Source organism: Trachurus trachurus (genome assembly GCF_905171665.1).
Source record: "Trachurus trachurus genome assembly, chromosome: 18".
In the NCBI taxonomy this organism is placed as follows: Eukaryota; Metazoa; Chordata; class Actinopteri; order Carangiformes; family Carangidae; genus Trachurus; species Trachurus trachurus.
In genome coordinates, this window is record NC_139909.1 from 760001 (window position 1) to 780605 (window position 20605).

The 20605-nt window shown below is 42.0% G+C and overlaps 1 protein-coding gene across 1 annotated transcript in view; it reads right to left on the reverse strand.

Moving 5' to 3' along the window:
- The window catches only part of LOC311002152 (voltage-gated potassium channel subunit beta-3-like), a gene marked incomplete at both ends in the record, with an annotated part of 34571 nt that extends 24650 nt beyond the window's left edge, over positions 1-9921 (reverse strand). Inside the window, one exon of the mRNA XM_083993400.1 lies at positions 9617-9921. Coding sequence (XP_083849526.1) covers positions 9617-9921 — 305 coding nt within the window. The remainder of the gene's footprint in view (positions 1-9616) is intronic.
- Between the last annotated feature and the right edge of the window lie 10684 nt (positions 9922-20605).

Below are 20605 nucleotides of genomic sequence, written 5' to 3' on the forward strand. Positions count from 1 at the left end.
TTACAGCCCTCAAAGCCGCATTTTTTTCCCCAGACAGCGTCAGATGGCGACTCAAACATGTACCGAGAAGTTTATTTACTTCAAGCAAGCCGACATGCTTGTAAAACTAGATCTAATTCAAAGTCTTGTGCGAGACCCTGCTGCCGTGCTCGGTGCATTCAGGTGCAGTAGGAGCTACCTTTTGTGTCATAAACACAGGAATATCGACTCTTTACTTGCTTCAAGTGTACATTTTTTTCAACAGACAGCGTCAGGTGGCGACTCAAACATGCGCCGATACGTTTTTTTTACTTGAAGCAAGTCAAGAGTTGATATTCCTGTGTTTATGACACAAACGGTAGCTTTCTGACTACCCCTGAATGCACCGAGCACGGCAACAGGGTCTCGCGTGAGACTTTGAATTTAGATCTAGTTTTACAAGCATGTCGGCTTGCTTGAAGTAAAGAAACTTCTCAGTGCATGTTTGAGTAACCATCTGACGCTGTCTGTGGAAAAAAATTGCGGCTTTGAGGGATGTAAACAGCCTAACCAGCGGAACTTGCATCCACTCCCATTCATTGCTGCCGTGGCGATGCGGGGACAGACGCAGCTACCGCAAAACAGGAGACGTTAAACTGAAAATCTTCACATTCCTTCTTTTAGACTTAAAATGATAAGAACATACACCCTCAAGTTGAATTTGCCTGGAATTGTCCTTTAAAGAAGGATAAGCAAAACACATGTACATACACAGTGTAACACAATTCTTACCCAGGTAAGTAGGAACATAAAAAAAAAAAATAATTGCAGCTATGTTTGAAAGTTCAAGTCACCTCTTTTTTCAGTCACTCCCAGTATGAAATGTTCAGTCCACTGAGGAAGTGAAGAGGATCTATCCTACCGCATGGTTGAATGTGTTGGATATGTGTATGTGTGTGTGTGTGTAATGAAGTGATGAAAGGATCCAGGTTCTTGATTCTTTGCGGGCACCATATCTCTAGTTGTCCTCCAGGCTGTGGTTCGCCATCAAACGTCTCGATCCAGGCTCCAACATCCGGGTAGGTCCAAGGTTCAAAGGATCCAACAGGAAAACCTGACCTATGATGAGTAATGTCAGAACATTCTCTTAATTCTCTCAACTCTCACTCATGAAATACAATATATAAATCATGTTAAATCCACTCAATTCACAGAGAATATTTCTAACTGAATAAACATTGTAATATGACACCACACCCAATAATATCATAGCAACATTCTCAAAATATCAGAGATTAAGTTATTAAAATAACTTCTCCACATCAATAATATAAAAATGCGTGCTAAAAACGCAGATACTGTGCTAAATCATCAGATTTTACAGTTCAGTGTGCAACAAATTCTCAAAACGTCTCATATTGCACCTTCAAAATGAAGCTAGTGCTAGCTTTAACGCTAGTGATTCACACGAGTGGGTAAGGTCTCTGGTATTAGCACTGATTAGCACTGGCGGTTAGCATTTAGCATGGAAAAAACGATTTCTCACCGATGCGTTTTCTTCTTGGTGGAGATGTCGGGTCCCTCTAGCTTCACTCTCACAGGTCCAGGGCGTCACCGGAGTTATCCCGTAGTTTTTAATCACTTTTATCAACTTTTACTAGTGTCTCCGACTCCTCTTCACAAGCTAAGTGTCGTGCTCGATGCGGGGCTGCTCGCTCTCCTGACAACGGCTCCGGAGGAAGTGAACCTTGTTCTGAGCAGGTCAAGGGGCGGGAGCTTCTTCCCGATTGGCTGACAGCTCATCTCCAGCCAATCTCTTTCAAAATAAACGTATAAAAAAATATTTTATCACTGTTCAATTTCTTTTTATAGGTAAGTATCTGTTTTTAATTATTAACATAACTTAGTATTTATTAATTAACTTTTTAAATATGAATTCAGCTGTTTTAATATGCAATCAACAAATTTTTAATACAGACTTTTAACCTTGGTTACAACAGACATTATAACATTAAAACAATGTGCTTAAAGGGATATTTCAACATTTTGGCAGATTTGCCCGTTAATCCCTAGTCTTAGGGATAGGGTTCGTTACTTTTACTGTAATTGACGGTAACCTACAAGCTGTTTTTAGATCGGCGGGGCAGAGACATGAGCTGCTCAGCTACCGCTACGGAGACTATCAAACACACAATCCAACAACTCTACAACGCTCTTGTGGATGATTGTTAAGTGTTAATTAAGTGTATTGTTTCATGTGATTTCATGCGTGTAAGGTTGTAGCCTATCTTTTTTTTTTTTTTTGCCAAACACACAGCACAAAATTTAATAAACGGGTTTAGGTGCATAGGCTAATACCACTTTCCAAAATGTCCTGAAGTAGGCTACAAGCATAAATAACTTCACTTTATAATTAAACTCAAATGTAACTTAAAATACACTCAAACTTAATATTACAGTGTTGATATTAAAATGTATACTTTCAAAATATGTTATCATTGTATTTTACAATGACAATTTTAGCATACATTTTAAAATATATCAAAAGTATGTGTGAAAACAAATTTCAAATAAGTACACTTTAGAAATTACACATAAATTTCACTTTAAGTATATTTTAGTTTAATATATTTCTATAAAGTGTAATATAGTATAATTATTTTCAAGTGTGTTAAAAGTGTTAGCGTGAAAGTGTGATGTTAGTGTAATTTTTATATATTTATATAAAGTACAATTTGTATAATTACATTTTCAATATACTATTCAAAATACGAATATACTTGAAATACAATAAAGTACACTTTTTTTTCACCAGGGTGGTCAGCTGCTACATGAACTGATGAAGCCTCTTGGATGAGAGGTGAAACGTCTTCCTAGACAAATAACTAAGTCCAGTTGCTTTACATTTAACCTCCTTGAAATACTATGACCTGGACAAATGAGAATATGCACCGGCCTAGATGGGCTCCATTTTCGACTCTGATTGGCTAGAAGGGCTCTCGCCTGATTGGTTGTTTGTTTTGGCTGTGAAACGGCTGTGAAACGGCTGTGAAACAGGCTGTCGGTAAAGCGTGATAAGTGTCTAGATCTACCTGGACTCTTTATCTGTCCTGTCTAGTCTCTACCTGGTCTTTTTACTAAACTTAACCAACTCCTTTCTTCATTGCCTAAACCCAACCAATGGGACAATTACACTTCTCTCAAACTCTAAATGTAAACTTGGAATATAAATTTAAAAACTACATTTTTGGGAATGTGAAACCAGCAGGGATCGAACTCGGATTCACCACACCGCAGGCGAAAATGCAAACCGCTTCGCCATGGCGTCTGATTACATGAAGACATTCAGTTGGTGTGTATTTTAGTTTACTGCAGTACTGTTGTGAGATGACGTCAATCGGAGGAGAATTCATATAGCCAATCAGAGGCGGGGAAGGCGGGACTTTCCCAGACCTATCCTACGAAAAAAAATATTGCGTCCGGGCTGCCAGATGTGTCCGAGGCCCTTGCGCCTTGCGATGACGTGGCGCATCGTGATTGGTCGTGAGGATTTGTAAAAAGTTGTAGGTAGACGAAAAGTGAGCTATTTATATTTTCTTATGATAACATGAAACATTTACACAACTAACAGCGACGAAAATGATTAAAATACTGCAATTAGCACGGGCGTTCACAAACGTTTATTTGACATTGCCATGGAGATCTGAGCCAAATCTGGCGAGAGTGTGTTGTTGAGCCAGAGACAGAGGCAGGTCTGGTTCATTTTCTCCTGAATTGTCCGTTTTGGTGTCAAACTGTCCAGAAGAGATGTGGCTTGTGACAGATGAATCCAATATTTACTACGGGACGAAGTGACTAACTGAGCCAACATCCGCGGTAGCATCGATCTCCTTTATCCCATGGTCGTAGCCACGGAAACATAACACCACCACGACGATCACGATGTGCCACGTCATCGCAAGTCGCGGCCCCGGACACATCTGGTTCCTACACCGGCTCCACTTTCTGCCTCCTCTGGACGATGCTAACAGGCCCCTCCCCTCTCCCCCTCTTTGACCATATTTGGATGAGCGGAGAGTCAGGGGGCGGAGTCAGGTGGAGCAGCTCTCTACGTAGGCTACGTATTCACATGACGACAGACGGTATGCACGTGACGTCACGGCACTCGGAAGTCACTGCGGAATGTCCAACTGTCTTGTACTTATTTGTACTTATGCTGCGTTCATAACAACTCGGAGGTCGGGATTCCCAACTCGGAAATTTCCGACTTCCGACATCATTGCGTTCACGCTGCAGGAACTCGGGAGAAAAAAAACATGGATACCTGAAGGAAGTTTTGCGTATTGTGGCTCATAGCTGAATACGAAAAATCACTGCAGCAGTAAATGATGTTTATTTTGGAGGAGAGGAGACGCCGCAGATGAGTGCACATATAACGTTACAGCCTTGATAACAGTTAAACGTTATTTCCGTCACATACGAGGACCGCAATTTCACACCATACAACAATCACAGCTTAATATAAACGTATTTCATATAGGTTACTGCAATAATACACAAAAATATGCATTAAAACCTCAACAAATAACTTAAAATGTCTAAATTCTAACCGTTTAAGACGAGGGCTGCCATGTTTTCATGTTGTCGTGACGTCAAGTCGGAAAGTCGGAGCTCTGATATGATACCCGAGTTCCCGACCTGTAATTTCCGAGTTCGACACCGTTCAATTCATTTTTTACAACTCGGAGCTCGTTTTTTTCCGACTTCCGAGTTGTCTTGAACGCAGCATTAGTTCCATAACAAATGGGCCGTTACTGCAGAGATTAGCCATAATGGAAATGTAGTGAAGCAGCATGTGTACGTTGTGCCAGGTTAAGTTACTCCCTTGCTAGGATTACCAGCAATACAAGACCTTGGCCTGCTCAGTCCAGTGCAGGCTATCACAACAGCCGAAACAAGCTACAAAGAACAATATCTCAAAGTTTGGCTTAGGTAAGCTACAGGGAGAATACAAAATAAAACTAAAGGACAATGCCTCTCCCTTTGCCCTCGCTGTGCCACGTCGAGTGCCGTTGCCATTAAGGGGAAAAGTCCAAGAAGAGTTAAAAAGGATGGAGGAAATGGGCGTTATTTCTCCCATAGAGGAAGCTACAGAGTGGTGCTCAGGAATGGTGGTAGTACCAAAACCAAATGGAAAAATTAGAATATGCATTGACCTAACCCGCCTGAATGAAAATGTATGCAGGGAACGACATATTCTTCCAGCAGTTGATTCTTTACTGAGGCAAATTCCCCCAATTCCACACTTGCACATGCGCGCTCATTACAACAACAACAGAGAAACAACGCTATGTGGAGATGAATGCACGGAACGATATTGCGTTGGTCGAGCATCAAGCGTCAAAAAATCTATTCGTGGCGGACGTAATTCTGTGTGGGAAACACTGGTATCGATGACGTCATTCGAGGGGAGTGTCGGCCATGTTGTATGGATAAACCACTGAACAACCGTATGAACTTGTGTTGGAAACAAACTGAGGTGGACAGGAACAAAGTCGTCACCATGACAACAAAAAACAACTTGAAACACGTCAACACCTTAGATGAGTTAAAAAGTCCAAGCCTTCGGACCATACGAGTTTCGCTTTTACCGTGCACTACTGTCATGCATGCGCGCTTCTCTTTGTGTGTGAAAAAAAAATAACGGAGAAACAGCACTATGTGGAGATGAATGCACGGAACGATATTGCGTTGGTCGAACAAAAAACAACATGAAACACGTCAACACCTTAGATGAGTTGACATGGAGGCGCCATGAAGACAAGATTATCCTCATGGACGGTTTAGATCCATAAAGTCCATAGATCCATAAAGGTAGCTTTTCCTCTGTTTTGCCAACGCTCCGTCTGGCCATGTGCATTTGTTTACAAGGAAGCTGGTGAGAATCATCAACATATGGAGCGGTGGATAAGGTTGTGTAACACATACTCTATTGCAGTGGTTCCCAAATGGTGTGCCGCGGCACACTGGTGTGCTGTGAGGCAAGTCCAGCTGTGCAACTACACTAAAAATAATTATTTTTAATTTACTATCAGTACTTTGTATGCGCTCATTTCATAATACAGAGGCAAACTCTATACCTAAAAACAATTCTTAAAAAAAAAATCCTCAAAGAGAACCCCATATTTCACACAACATGTTTCAATGCTGATCAATCTGTAGGACCATGGACGGTTATTGTGACCTGTCTGGTTTAAATGGTTGTATTGCTGCTTTGATAAAGCCTAATTTGATAAAGTTTCAAATTAATCTTTGAAATATTTCGTTAATAAATATGATTTTGTGAGTAATGTAGCCTAGTTTTCTTTGTCACATTTTATTTGGCATTATTAAATAATTATGCACATTTACAGATATTTTACATGATATAAGTGATAACGTGTTATGAAGGCTATTTTGAACAATATATGTGCCTTGAGATTTTTACTTGTCCTTTGGTGTGCCTTGGCCACAAAAGGTTTGGGAACCACTGCCCTATTGGTTCTTCAGACCACCCGGCTTTCACAGGTCCATGCACCTGCTCTTTCATCCTATAAATTACCTAATTCAAACTTCAATGATATCGATACTAGTCAAAATTTTGACTTGGTCCAAAATATTAGTTTCTGACCTAAAAAAAAAAAAGAAGTGTTTTGGCTGTAAAACCTACACACTTCTTCACACAGCCATGCAAATTCACCAGCAATGTCAGGGAGGGAGTGGGTACACATGATATATTGATCACATGACTCTAATGTTATTCCCTTATTGGTGAAAGTGAAGCTGTTACAACTTACAACCATCCCCGGTCTCCCCCAAATACAAATGTTTTGAGTGAAGAAGGGCTCCCCCTCCTGACAAAGGCCAATTTAACCACTGGTTCTACTGGTTCTACTGGTTCTACTGGTCCGTGTTCTACTGGTTCTACTGGTTCTACTGGTCCGTGTTCTACTGGTTCTACTGGTTCTACTGGTCCGTGTTCTACTGGTTCTACTGGTTCTACTGGTCCGTGTTTTACTGGTTCTACTGGTTCTACTGGTCCGTGTTCTACTGGTTCTACAGATCATCTGACAGTAAAGACAGGAACACATCAGTCCCTCCCCCACTCCTCCTCTTCTTCTTCTTCCTCTTCTTCTTCTTCACACACTCGTCTGCACACGATAAATCTACTGCAGCCTCCCAGCTCTCTCTGTGTGTGTGTGTTAGTGTGTGTGTGTGTGTGTTACTGTGTGTGTGTGTGTGTTACTGTGTGTGTGTGTGTGTGTGTGTGTGTGTGTGTGTGTGTGTGTGTGTGTGTGTGTGTGTGTGTGTGTGTGTGTGTGTGTGTGTGTGAACAACGTAACGAGCCCCTCACACCACCATGCTCCATCCAGCCCGGGGCCACAGGTCTGGTGACTGATGTGGCTCAGAGTCACTGGAGCATCATCATCATCATCATCATCATCATCATCATCATCATCATCATCTTCTACTGCTCCATGTGACATCACTGTTATGACATCACTGTTATGACATCACGGTCACTGTTGTTACACGGTTATTACACAACTCAGAGTCTGGTGGTTAGACCAAGGGGGCAGTTGTTGGTCTGAGAAGTGAAGCTGCAATCCCCTCTTCTTCCTCTGGGGGCTGGTGTCAGAAAGCAGCATTCTCCATAGACCCCCATGTTAAAGGTGTACAGAAAAGAAAACTGAATTTGAGCCCGCTCTGGGTCATAACATTAGTGTAATAACTCATCTATCAGACGATGAAGCCCAAACTTTGTGCAAAATTCTATTTTTGAGTAAATCCAGGATGAAAGTGTGGTATTTTTTTCCGCATTGGATAATGCAGGCGCACGGATTATAAGTCAGCCTGCTCACGATTCTTACACTCTTTGAATATCCCGCCCGCTAGATAACGACCAATCAAATTCGTTTTCCGAAACGAGGGGGGGGGGTAACTCTACCATTTTACTGTTATTAGGTTAAAACTCTGGCCAATTAGGGCGCGGAAACGTTGAGTGACAGGTCCGAGCAGCTCCGTGGACAGCTGCTTCGAGGCCAGTGGGCGGGTTCTCGGCCGGCCAATCCAACATGGCACTGTTCAGGCCGCCATGTTGGAGTCACAAAAACGACTCCCCAAAACCAATGGGTGACGTCACGGACGCTACGTCCATTCTTTTTACAGTCTCCTCGGTGTGTCTCTACTCACTGCTGGGTTCTACTCTGGTTCTACTCTGGTTCTACTCTGGTTCTACTCTGGTTCTACTGGTTCAACTGACTGGTGGTGTGTTCATAGCCTCATAAGGGGCTGTGTCCACCAGACGCGTTTTCAGCTCTGACAGCGCTCTCAGCGCTGCTTTCCCAGCACTTAGCGCTCTCTCTCTCCCTCGTCAGAATGCCGCTGTTGCTAGGTTACAAAACGAGTCCTCTGACACTTCCGTGTTCCTGCCTTGTTTAATGTAAACACTACAACGAGTGTCAGAAATACACAACAGCATTAGCAGCAGCTTTTGACATGGACCTGAGGTTGGCCTACCTTCAACACAAGTGTGGGTCAGGATATAAACCGAGCCACGTCTCCGGTTGTGTTGCTGTCGGTAACGTATGTCCCGCCCCTTCTTGATTCTGATTGGTCAGTGCGGGGAAAAGTGACATTGACGAGCGCGGCGCTGTTCTAAAAGTTGAACAGATTTCAACTCGAAGCGCTCTGAGCGCCGCGACAAAAAGAAGCAAGCGCCCAGGGCGTTTTACCGCCGAGGGCGCTGAGCGCTGTGAGCGCCCAACTCAATAGGGTTTGAATGTAAAATAGACGCCCAGAGGCTGAAAACGCGTCTGGTGGACACAGCCCCTAAACCAGCCTCTCGCGGAAATGCATTTCATTTCATTTCACAGGGAGAGTCTGGCCTCATCCCCTGTGTAAGCATTTGGGGGGCGGAAGCTGGGCAGGAGTAGTAGCGTTGACAGACAACCCCATACAACCAATCAGCAAGTTGGTGTATCAAACTTTTGCCGAATCCAGTTGGAAGAACAGCGAAAACGTCTTTTCCTTCAAGAAACTCAACAAGCGCCGACTCTTGCTCTTGTTAAATTGCTGTAATGGATTGGATGGTATTTCAGTAGGAACTTCCCTTGTTGCTGTTTTTAGGCTGCTACTGCTAGCTCCGCCATGTTCGTTGTGGTAAGAGTCACGCACTGGCACAGTGTAGTGACGGGGCTTTGTTTGCACCAGTTGGTCCCTGATTGGCCAACGTGCTGTGTCAATCACAGAAAACTGAGCGGCAACGCTGATTGGCTCTTAGGCCTTCTGAGGGTTTCAGGCCATGGATGAGGCCAGACCCTCCCTCAGAAAGAGACTGCTTAACGAGGCTGGTGTGTTCAGGCACCAACGTAAATCAGAGTCTCTGAGTGGAAACTACAACACTGAACATGACATCATCATATGAAGTATGACATCGCACAACATATTGATGGTCAGTGATGTCATCAATAGAAATGAGTCAGTGACACCTGGTGGTGACTCAGGGTCATTACACACACATCTCACCTGTCTGTCTCCACCTGTCTCTCTACCTGTCTCTCTCTGAGGCTGGTCTCCATGGTGATGTCTCTACCTGATCTCCATGGTGATGTCTCACCTGTACGGCATGAGGCTGGTCTCCATGGTGATGTCACACTCCTTCAGGTAGATCTCCAGCCGTCGTCTCTCCATCAGCCTCCTCGCTGCCTCCAGTATGTGCGCGGCGAGTGCCGACTCTTCCCGCTCCTTCGTCCCCTTCTTTCCCTCGCCGCGCTCCGCTCTCCCAGAGTTCCCTCTGCTCACCTTGGGCTTCTTGGTGAATCCGTACAGCTCCTCCACCGAGAACTTCCCTCCTTTCCCTCCGCCGCCGCCGCCGGCCGAGCCCACGGCCGCTCCCGACGCCGAGGCGCGTCCCGCAAACATGGCTGGACGCACAGCGAGGTTTAAAACATTCATTAGGTTTTATTTCTATTTAGTTTTTCAGTTTTAGTCAGTTCAACAAGTGATGAAGCAGCTTTCCTTCAGTTTTTATTGTTGAGGAATTCAATAGTTTTTATTTAGTTTTGCTGCTTTATTCAGTAACAGTAATCATAAAGTTACTGTTTCTAAATATTTTCCTCTTTTTTTTTTCCTTTTTTTTTAGATCTTACCAATTTTTTCGAGAAAATATTTTACCTTTTTTTTTTTAGAAATCTTACCACTTTTTTCTAGATTTTTTTTTTTACTGTTTTTTGAGAATTTTTATCACTTTTCACACAAAAAAAAAATCCAGAATTTTCTCTACAGTATTCCACAAATTCACCCCATTGGCCCTAATCTGATCGTATACATTGACTAAGCCAAGGCGCGTCCTGCAAACATGGCTGGACGCACAAAATGTTCTTTAGTTTTATTTAGTTTTTCAGTTTTAGTCAGTTCAACAAGTCATGAAGCAGCTTGACTTCAGTTTTTATTTTAGAGGAATTCAATAGTTTTTATTTAGTTTTGCTGCTTTATTCAGTAACAGTAATCATAAAGTTACTGTTTCTAAATATTCTCCTTTTTTTTTTTTTTTTTTTTTTAGAAATCTTACCACTTTTTACGTGAAAATATTTCCTTTTTTTTTTTTAATCTTACCATTTTTTTCGAGAAAATATTTTACCTTTTTTTAGAAATCTTACCACTTTTTTCTAGATTTTTGTTTGTTTTTTGAGAATTTTTATCACTTTTCACACAAAAAAAAAATTCCAGAATTTTCTCTACAATATTTCCACAACTTCACGCCATTGGCCCTAATCTGAACATATACATTGACTAAAAAAGTCATGTTCTTCCGTCTCAGAACAAATATTTGTGTGGCGGTGTCGCCATGGAGACGAGAGCTGGGACAACTGGTCGGAGGCTCTGATCTTACAAGGTTGGTTTTCAGCCAAGAGACGCTCCATTCTCCCTGGAACTAGTTACAAGGCATTGGTTTAAACTTTTTCTTGAAATTTTACCACTTTTATTTATTCTATTAGTTTTTTTTCTTTTTTTTTTTAGAAATGTAACCACTATTTCTACATTTTTCTTTAATAAACTTTTTTCCAGAAAATATTTTACTTTTTTTTAATAGAAATTCAACCACTTTTTCTATATTTTTCTTTAAAGGGATAGTTCACAGAAAATTCAAATTTCCCTCATGATCTCCTCCCCCTCATGTGGACTAAGGGCTGGGAGAAGTTTCAGAGTCCTCCGTGGCTTCTCTGAGTTACAGCGGGTCTCGGCGTAGCAGTGCATGTCCATATGACGGTTGAGAACGGAGCTCACTTTTCTTCGTCCAAAAGGACACACCAAAAAACATCCAAATACCTCCATGCTGCTCGTATGTAATGTCCCTCTTGTATTGAAGCCCCGACATGAGAAATTGTTCCGAAAAAAAATTAAATAAGTCTATATTTTAAGCTTGTTTGTAGTGGAACCTCTCAGCACTGCTCTTCCTGGTCCGTCCAAATCTTGCGCGATTTGCGCCGGCGTCAGTGCAAATACAAGAGGGACATTACAGACGAGCACTATGGAGGTATTTGGATGTTTTTTGGTGTGTCCTTTTGGACTAAGAAAAGTGAGCTCCGTTGCAGTGCTGCACGGAGACCCCCTGTAACTCAGAGAAGCCACGGAGGACTCTGAAACTTCTCCCAGCCCTTAGTCCACATGAGGGGGAGGAGATCATGAGTTGAGAAATTTCAATTTTGGGTGAACTATCCCTTTAACATTTTTTGGATAAATTTTACCAGTTTCTTCTATAATTAAAAAAACATTTTTTTGAAAATGTTACCACTTTTTTGATACATTTTTGAGAAAATATTTTACTTTTTTAAAGGGACAATCAGGAGTTTCTATCTGGTTATAAAAAAGTCTGATATTAATGTGGATGAATCTCCGTTACCACTTGTTAATGGTCCATTTTAGATAAATATATGGTTTTGTCTCTATGGTTATTGTGTTATTATTAGTGGTGGTGGAAATGCTGGGCGAGCCGACCAGCGTTTCTTTACTTTCGGTTTCGTGGCGAGTCATGAGAATAACGCCGCCGAATCTCCGTTTATGGTGGGAACTACGACGGTATGTGATCGTCTTCCAACCTCTGACTTTAATTCTTGATGAATGAAAACATGAGTCTGTCTTGCGCCGGTCAAAGAATTTCACGGTGCGGAGGCTCATAGATGTAGTGTGGAAACACTTCACTTTAACAAAACTCCTCATTGTCCCTTTAAAGAATTCTTACTACTTTTTTCTAGAATTTGTTTTAAAAAACTTCTTTATTTGAAATTTTTTATCACTTTTTTCAAAAAAAAAAAAAAGTCCTTTTTCCAGAATTTTCTCAACAATATTTTTGACCAAAAAAGTAATTTTCTTCAGTCTTCAGAAATCAATCCATGGAGGCCATGCACCTGTCCCTTTGCACCTTGATGCCCAATTTCATTTCACTAGATTATGTTTTGAACCATAATAACCCTGTACACCTGTCGACAGGTGTGTTTACAGGTGTGTGTGTGTGTGTGTGTGTGTGTGTGTGTGTGTGTGTGTGTGTGTGTGTGTGTGTGTGTGTGTGTGTGTGTGTGTGTGTGTGTGTGTGTGTCCTACCTGTGGTCAGGTGAGTCCGGTGTGTGGTTGCGGTCGTGTCCTGCCGGTCGTCCCCGGTCGTCTCTCCGTCCTGCTCCGTGTGTCCATCCTGTGTCTGTGCCGCGGCTCATTTTAATCCCGCTGCTGTAATCCCTCCAATCAGAGCTCACATATCAGGTCTGTCTACGTTGCTAATGACGACCTGCATCCCTAAAAAAAAAAAAACCTCCACCAGAGAGAGTGCAGATGTCTGCCGTGGCCCGGTGCCCGTAATCCAGATGCATCTCTAATCTCACACAGAGAGGACAGAGGACAGGACCAGGGACAAGGACGCAGCTGCAGGTTCGATTCCTCATCTCTGACTATAGAACTGATATTCTTTCACTCTGATAAAGTGAATTGATCCGGTCCCGTCCATCACTCTGATCAGTTATCAGTTTCATATCGATTTTCATATTAATCGCGATTTAGGATAGGAATTAATAAGCTAATGCTTCTTCCTACTCCTTTTCAAACATACAAGGTTTTTATCGACTAGTGCTTCAAGTGTAATATGTTATTCACATGTTTGAAATAAAGTATTCATTCACTCAGGGCTGGCCCTAGCATTTTGGTGGCCCTAAACAAGATTTTTGTTTGTGGCCCACTCTAAGCGCAAACACCAAATCACATACACTGCTTAAAACTGAATACAGACATGTTTGATAGACAGATGTAACAATACTCAAGTGTCTAATCTTCTGCTCTAAGTACACTGAGGCCAATTTGTCCTAGAACACTGTATAAAGAAATAATTTAGGCCAAATTTTCTGAAAAATGTCAAATCCCTTGTGAAAACACTCCTTCAGTCATGAGAACGAACTGTTTTGGTGCTTGAAATAGGATATGAATACAGTAATAGATAAGTGTAGAAAACAAGTCTAAAATGAAATTTTGTAAAATCGCCTTTTGAGCATAAATGTTGTCATTCTGGCATTCTATTTTCACCAAATGTCTTAAATGTGAGATAAAAGAAGCTGAATATTGACTTCAAAGCTTCATCAGATTTTTTTAAATGAGAAATTAGCTTTTTTTTCCTCTTCAAACAAAAATATTTACTAAATAAACGGAAAACACACAGTTTACATTGTTCATATCATGTGTGTTGTCACTGTGTCTGTGCTGTGTGAAAGGTAAAAAAAAAAAAAAAGTGAACTTTCTCATTTTTAAATAATCATGCTCATCAGATGAGTCAAAACTTTCAGCATCTGAAGCACCGTCATCACTGATTCTCTCTCCCCTAATATAACGATTCTGCGGGTTTGAAGCTTTGAAGTTTGAACCGTTGTTTTAAAGCAGAACTATGCAACTTGGCCGGAAATAGCTCGCTCCTTCGTTGGTTTCTCTTTTTTTCCCTCTCCGGGGCTCCCCCACAGTTCTGGGAGGCACATGTCACTGTCGTAAAAAAAAAACTCGCCGCCCCACCTCCTCCTCCACCTCCTCCCTACACGTGCTTGTGTTTACTGCTGAAGGCAGAGAGCGGTGTTTGCTAAGCACGGAGCTAATGCTAACACGGAGCTAACGCTAACAGGGAGCTAATGCTAACACGGAGCTAACGCTAATACGGCCACACACAGACAAAGACACAAAGACACAGATATACACACACACATGAATAAAGGTTCCAAAACGCGAAGGCGTGTGTGTGTGTGTCATGATGTATTACATTATCTTATAAAAGATCCATGCTGTGTGTGTGTCTGTTAGCATTAGCTCCGTGTTAGCCACAAGCCGAACTTCATCAGTACAAACATGTTTCCATGGTTTCCTCCGACTTTCCGAACTCAAACCAATCACGATTCATGACATGCATGACGTCATCTGCGTTCTTATCTCGTACTGCCGTAAGGCAGTTTCTCGCGATAGTTCTATCCATTGATGAGATTTACACCGAGACGGACGACTGATCTTGCAAGTGCGGTTTTCAGCCAGTGGGGGGGGTGAGCGCATTGGCCTAGACCCCATTCACCTCATAATAGGTCACTCTACCATCACAGTGACTCTGAGCCACAATAATTACAGCCGAAATCCTGCATAGTTCTGCTTTAATTGACAGGTTCGGTCTCCTCTGCCGTCCCTCTCCATGCCGGCCGCTGTAGGTAAACCATGGAGCTAAAACTGTGATAGGAAGGACCTTAGTGATCCCAGAGTGCCAATTGGTTGGCCGAAGTTGACTGACAGGCGATTCAACCAATCACGTATGCTCAAGTTGACAGACAACGGATTCAACCAATTACGCACAGTGAGAGGGGACAATGCGTGCACCATGCTCTGTTATTGGCTCTCAAACCCTGGCTGTGAATAACGTAGGTCATCGAGGGCGGTTGTATTTGAAAGAGGAGAGCCGTCCCTCGGTCACGGGAGCAGTTAAACCGCGTTTCTACGGCGTAAAATGACCGAAATATAAACAAAAACATATCAAGACCGTCGCGTAAACGCGCGCGCATCGACCTCAGTGTTAAAATGACTTGAATTGAACCCCAGTACCTTCTGATCATGTGGCCCCACCTGACGGCTGAGGCCCTAAACAACCGCATAGAGTGTTTATGCCAGGGGCCGGTCCTGCATTCATTCATTCATTTTTTTCTGCCGATTTTTAAATTTTTTAAAAGGTGATAAATAATTTAGATTTGTTGGATTTACTCTGATTTTGTATATTGAGGTCATATAAGTGCCTATTACAGCTGCTCTCTTCTTATTGGCTGAGACGTGCGTAACGTCATGTGTGCGTATTAAGGTTCAGTTATGATTATGGAGGCGAGGAGAGCGCACTAGTTTCTGACCGTGCTAATCGTGCTAATGATTATTGCCTGATTTTGGATTGATACACGGTTTTTGTTCTTGTTGTAACTTGAAGAAAGGTTTCAATAAACCCTCGTGAGAAAGAAGTTTAGTTTAGTTTAGTTTATTAATACAGGACAATGTACAATACCATTAATCACTTTTAGAGCAGAGAAGAGATGGTTGTACCAGATTTAGCCACTAGGGCTAAAGAACTGTGGAGTTTTTGTGGCCTAAGACACGCGTCAACTACATGCTCGCACTCCATAATTTTAGTGTGTGTTTAAAAAGTAAAAAGAGACGGAGCCACACTTACACTAGATCTAATTCCAAGTCTGGCGGAGTCGAGACCCAAGTTGCCGCTCGGTGTGTTCAGGTGCAGTGGGAAGCTCCCTTTGTGTCAGAAACACAGGAATATCAACTCTGGACTTGAAGCTGGAAGTAAATAAACTTCTGGCTGCATGTTTGAGTCGCCATCTGACGCTGTCTGTGGAAAACAATGTACACTTGAAGCAAGTCAAGAGTTGATATTCCTGTGTTTATGACACAAACGGGAGCTTCCCACTGCACCTGAACACACCGAGCGTCAACTTGGGTCTCGACTCCGCCAGACTTTGAATTAGATCTAGTTTTACAAACATGTCGGCTTGTTGAAGTAAATAAACTTCTGGCTGCATGTTTGAGTCTCCATCTGACGCTGTCTGTGGCTTTGAGGGATGGAAACAGCCTAAGCAGCAGAACTTCAATCCGCTCCCATTCATCGCTGCCGTGGCGACGCGGGGACAGACCATAACTACCGCACAACAGGAAACATTAAACTGAAAACCTTCAGATTCCTTCTGTTAGACCTAAAATGTTAGGGACATACAACCTGAGGTGAATTTGCCCAGAATTGTCCTTTAACTGTAGTTCCACCAGGTATCAGTCTCTGTTCTGGAGTCTCTTTAACCTCTATAGTAATTTTTTTTTTCTATCTCTATTCCTAAATAAAGATGTCTATGTCTATGCTCTATATTGTCTATATGTATCTGTTTGTATTGTTTAATGCAGGGGTTCTTAACCTTTTTGACCTCGAGGCCCAATTTTTATAGTACAAAGTGGCCCGGGGCCCATTAAATACGTATATATATATATATATATATATATATGTGTGTGTGTGTGTGCAAATTAACTATTTAATACTTTTTTATTGCAAATGGCATTCTTTTCCTTTCTTCAAATACTACATAAATAAATCTAAACAAGTTCTTACCAAAATCACTTTTCATATTTGAAGACCACATAAAATTAAGAAAAATTCGTCTGGATTTTCTTTTTTCTTTTTCAAAAATCAAAAATTGCACTTGAATAAAAATCACAACCAAAAACAAGAATAGACCCTGTCCTCTGTTAAGAAAAGATGCACTCAAATATAAAACCACACACAACCAAAACAATAAATAAAATGGCTTATCAAGTCTCAACAAAACTGCACTTGAATAGATATTGACCGTGTCATCACAGTAGATGAGGTGAGTAGGGACTGAGGCTGTGTATGTCGCTGTAAAGACGGGTGTGGTGGGGGTGTCAGCGGCGTGGAGCGGGTCTCATAGCGGGGACAGCTCCGTGACACCGCCGGTGGGGGCTGTAGGGACGGGGGCGGGGGGCTCACGGCAGCACCGCTGCTCGTTGAAAACAGCAGTGATGACTTGTTTTCACGTCCGAGTCTCCAAACCAGAAGCGTTGTAACAGTAACAGCACCGGAAAAGTCGCTAGATTTGTCGCTAGTGGCTTTTGACTATAAAGTCTTTAAGAGGGTTTGGGAAGTCGTTAAGTTGGCAACACTGACGTTACCTTGCGGGTTGCTCCTCACAGACTCACACGCTGCACTGTGTGTGTGGTAGCGGCCCCGCCTCCCCCCACAGAGACAAAGATCCTGGATGACTGACGAGAGGCTTCACTCCCTTCATTTCATTCCGCTATGGAACAAACGTGCCCAGGTGCTGAGACCGAGTCACAGAGTGAAGCCTCTTGTCATTCAGCCTGTTTGGAGGCCAGAGACGCGGGCCGGACTTTGGACATGATCTACGCAGTCCCGCGGCCCTCGCGGCCCACAGGTGCAAAACTGAAAGTTTTTCGCGGCCCTCTGGGGGGTGCTCGCGGCCCAGGTGTGGGCCGCGGCCCTATGGTTAAGAATCACTGGTTTAATGTCTATGTCTGAATGTGTATTCTTTTCCATATGATATATTTTTGACCTCAGGAAGAATAACAGATGCTAAAGGGGAACTGCACCCTTGGCCACATGTTTTGGTTGTGCCCAGCGTTGAGCTCCTTCTGGCGGTCTATCTTTGATGGCATCTCCTATGTTTGTAAGAAAAGGATCAGCCCCAACCCAATTACGGCGATATTTGGTGCCTTACCGGAAGGGATCACACTCTCAGCAAATCAAGCGTGTATGGTTGCTTTTGTCACACTTCTTGCCAGGAAATTAATTCTTGTTAATTGGAAAAGCCCTAATGCTCCAACACATGAACGCTGGCTTGAGGAAGTACTCTCACATTTGAAGCTGGAGAAATTGAGGTATTCCTCTCAAGGCTGTACTCAGAAATTCTACAATGTGTGGCAGCCATTTATTGATTACTTTAATGATAAATGTTCTGTGCCTGCACAAGATAATGATAACCCTGACGCTTAACCCCCCCCCCCAGTTGTAGTAATATGTATTGTTGTTTTGTTTTGTTGTTGTTTTTTAGTTAGTTTTTTTTGTTGTCTTTGATTATTTTGTTGTTTAGTTGATGTGTGGTCGTACATGTATAATAATTGTTGAATTGTTGTATTGCTGAATTGAAAAATTCAATAAAAAATATTTGAATATAAAGTGGATCTGAACCTTCCTCTTGTGTTCAGGTCTCCACTGACCCGTTCTTAGCTCTTTAATGCATAAAAGAACCACATTAATGTGTTTTTTACATCAAGGCCTTTTGGACGTTTTCAGGAACCTGTGTTTAAACTAAATAAAACAAACATATTCTAAAATGCTCTGGTTGAAATCATGACATTTGTGTTGTTAGAGTCGGTTATAACGATAAGAAGGAACTGAAATCCTAAGTGTTAAACCAACCTTTTCGTGGATAAGGAGCCTAACAATGTAACCAAGGGATGAGGAACAAACTGGAGGATAAATAATAATAATGTTTTTAGTGTTTTACAGCTGATTTAAGATTGGGAGTCAGTGTGAGGACGGTGAGGTCACAGAGGTCAGAGGTCAGAGGTCAGAGGAAGACTCTGCTGGTCATGTGACAGATGTTGGAGGCTCAGAGAGGAATTGTGGGTAAATGGAAACGTCTGCTGTTTGTCCTTTTCCTGTTTCTGACTAACTGTGTGTGTGTGTGTGTGTGTGTGTGTGTGTGTGTGTTGGCAGTGGGATTAGAGATTTAGAGCGACCACAGGGATTACACTGACTGAACACACACACACACACACACACACACACGCAGCAGTTTTGTCTTTTTGTATATGGAGCAGTGACCTGAGTCTGGTTACATGTGTTTAGGTTTGAAACCTTCAGCTTCTGTATTGATCTTATTATTACTTTACTCTGAGTGTTTAGTGTCCTTTAGTTGTGTCTTTTCCCTGTTTCCTCCTCATCTGCACCTGAAACTCACTGGTTGTGTTGTTACGTAACCTGATGATCGACGTCTGTCTGTGACTTTACAGCTCCTCCAGGGCCGGTGGTCCCTGGCATAAACCCTCTATGTGGTTGTTCAGGGCCACAGCCGTTAGGTGGGGGGCCACATGATCAGAAAGGTACCGGGGTTCATCAAGTCATTTAAACATCCTGAGGTCTGCACGTGCAGCTATGAGCTTTATATGTAATGTGAAGTCAATATTCAGCTTCTTTTATCTCACATTTGAGACATTTGGTGAAAATAGAACGGCAGAACGACAACATTTGTGCTCAAAAAGCTTCTTACAAAATGTCATTTTAGACTTGTTTTCTACACGTATCTATTACTGTATTCATATCCTATTTCAAGCACCAAAACAGTTCATTCTCATGACTGAAGGAGTGTTTTCACAAGGGATTGGACATTTTTCAAAAAGCAGACCTCAAATGTCCAGCATTTGTCCTAAATTATTTCTTTCTACAGTGTTGTAGGACAAACTGGCTGACAACGCTGAGGACGGCTGATTGCCGAAACGCGTCCGTTTCTCGCTGCCGAGCAGTTTTTATGAATTAAAAAGTTTTCAACTTAAAGTGAGTGCTGTCACAACCCTTTTTTTTTTAGGACAAACTGGCCTCAGTGTGCTTACAGCGGAGGGTCTAATATTTAGACATAAAACACTTGAGTATTGTTACATCTATCTTAAAAAGATACATTTAAGAAAATATGTAGAAGTTGAGAAAATGGCCTCAAACCTCAGAGGAATAAACACGTCTGTATTCAGTTTTAACCAGTGATTTGGTGTTTGCGCTTAGAGTGCAGGGCCACAAACAAAAACCTTGTTTAGGGGGCCACCAACATCCTAGGGCCGGCCCTGCCCTTGTGTCTTTTTCCCAACAGGAGAACTATAAGTATAATAAACTTTACAGAGAAATAAAACACAGACAGAGCACAGATAAAATGTTACATCACTACAGATTGTGATTGACAGGAGGTCCCAGAGCCAATCAGATGAGTAGTTCTGATCGGCGAGTCAAATTAAACCCTGAACTAGAGCTGCAACTAACGACTATTCTTATTATCTAATAAAATGAAGTTTAAGCTATCACATGGTTTTTATTTCAGGTTTCTATCTGCTGCAGAGACTGAGAAACGCATTTTTGGCGTTGCCAATTATTTTATTTATTTCAGAGGTTTATAGAATTCCCCAATTTTTTTTTTTATTACCATTAGGGCCAATGGATGTATTTATAGATGATAGCCAAGGGTGTAAGAGCTTTCAAATGGTTTTTATTTCATCTTTCTATCTGTTACAGATTATAACCAAATAGAAACTCCTCGTTGTCCCTTTAAATGATTAACTGATTAGTTGTTTGGTCGATAAAATGTCTAAAAACATCAACCAGTGTTTCTCAAACCACCAGATGACATCGTCCTCTAATGTCTTGTTTTGTCCACAAACCAAAGAGAGACTCAGTTTATTGTCATAAAGGAACAAAGAAACCAGAAATATTCACATTGAAGAAGCTGAAATCAGAGAATCTGGAGCTTTTTTCTTTCTT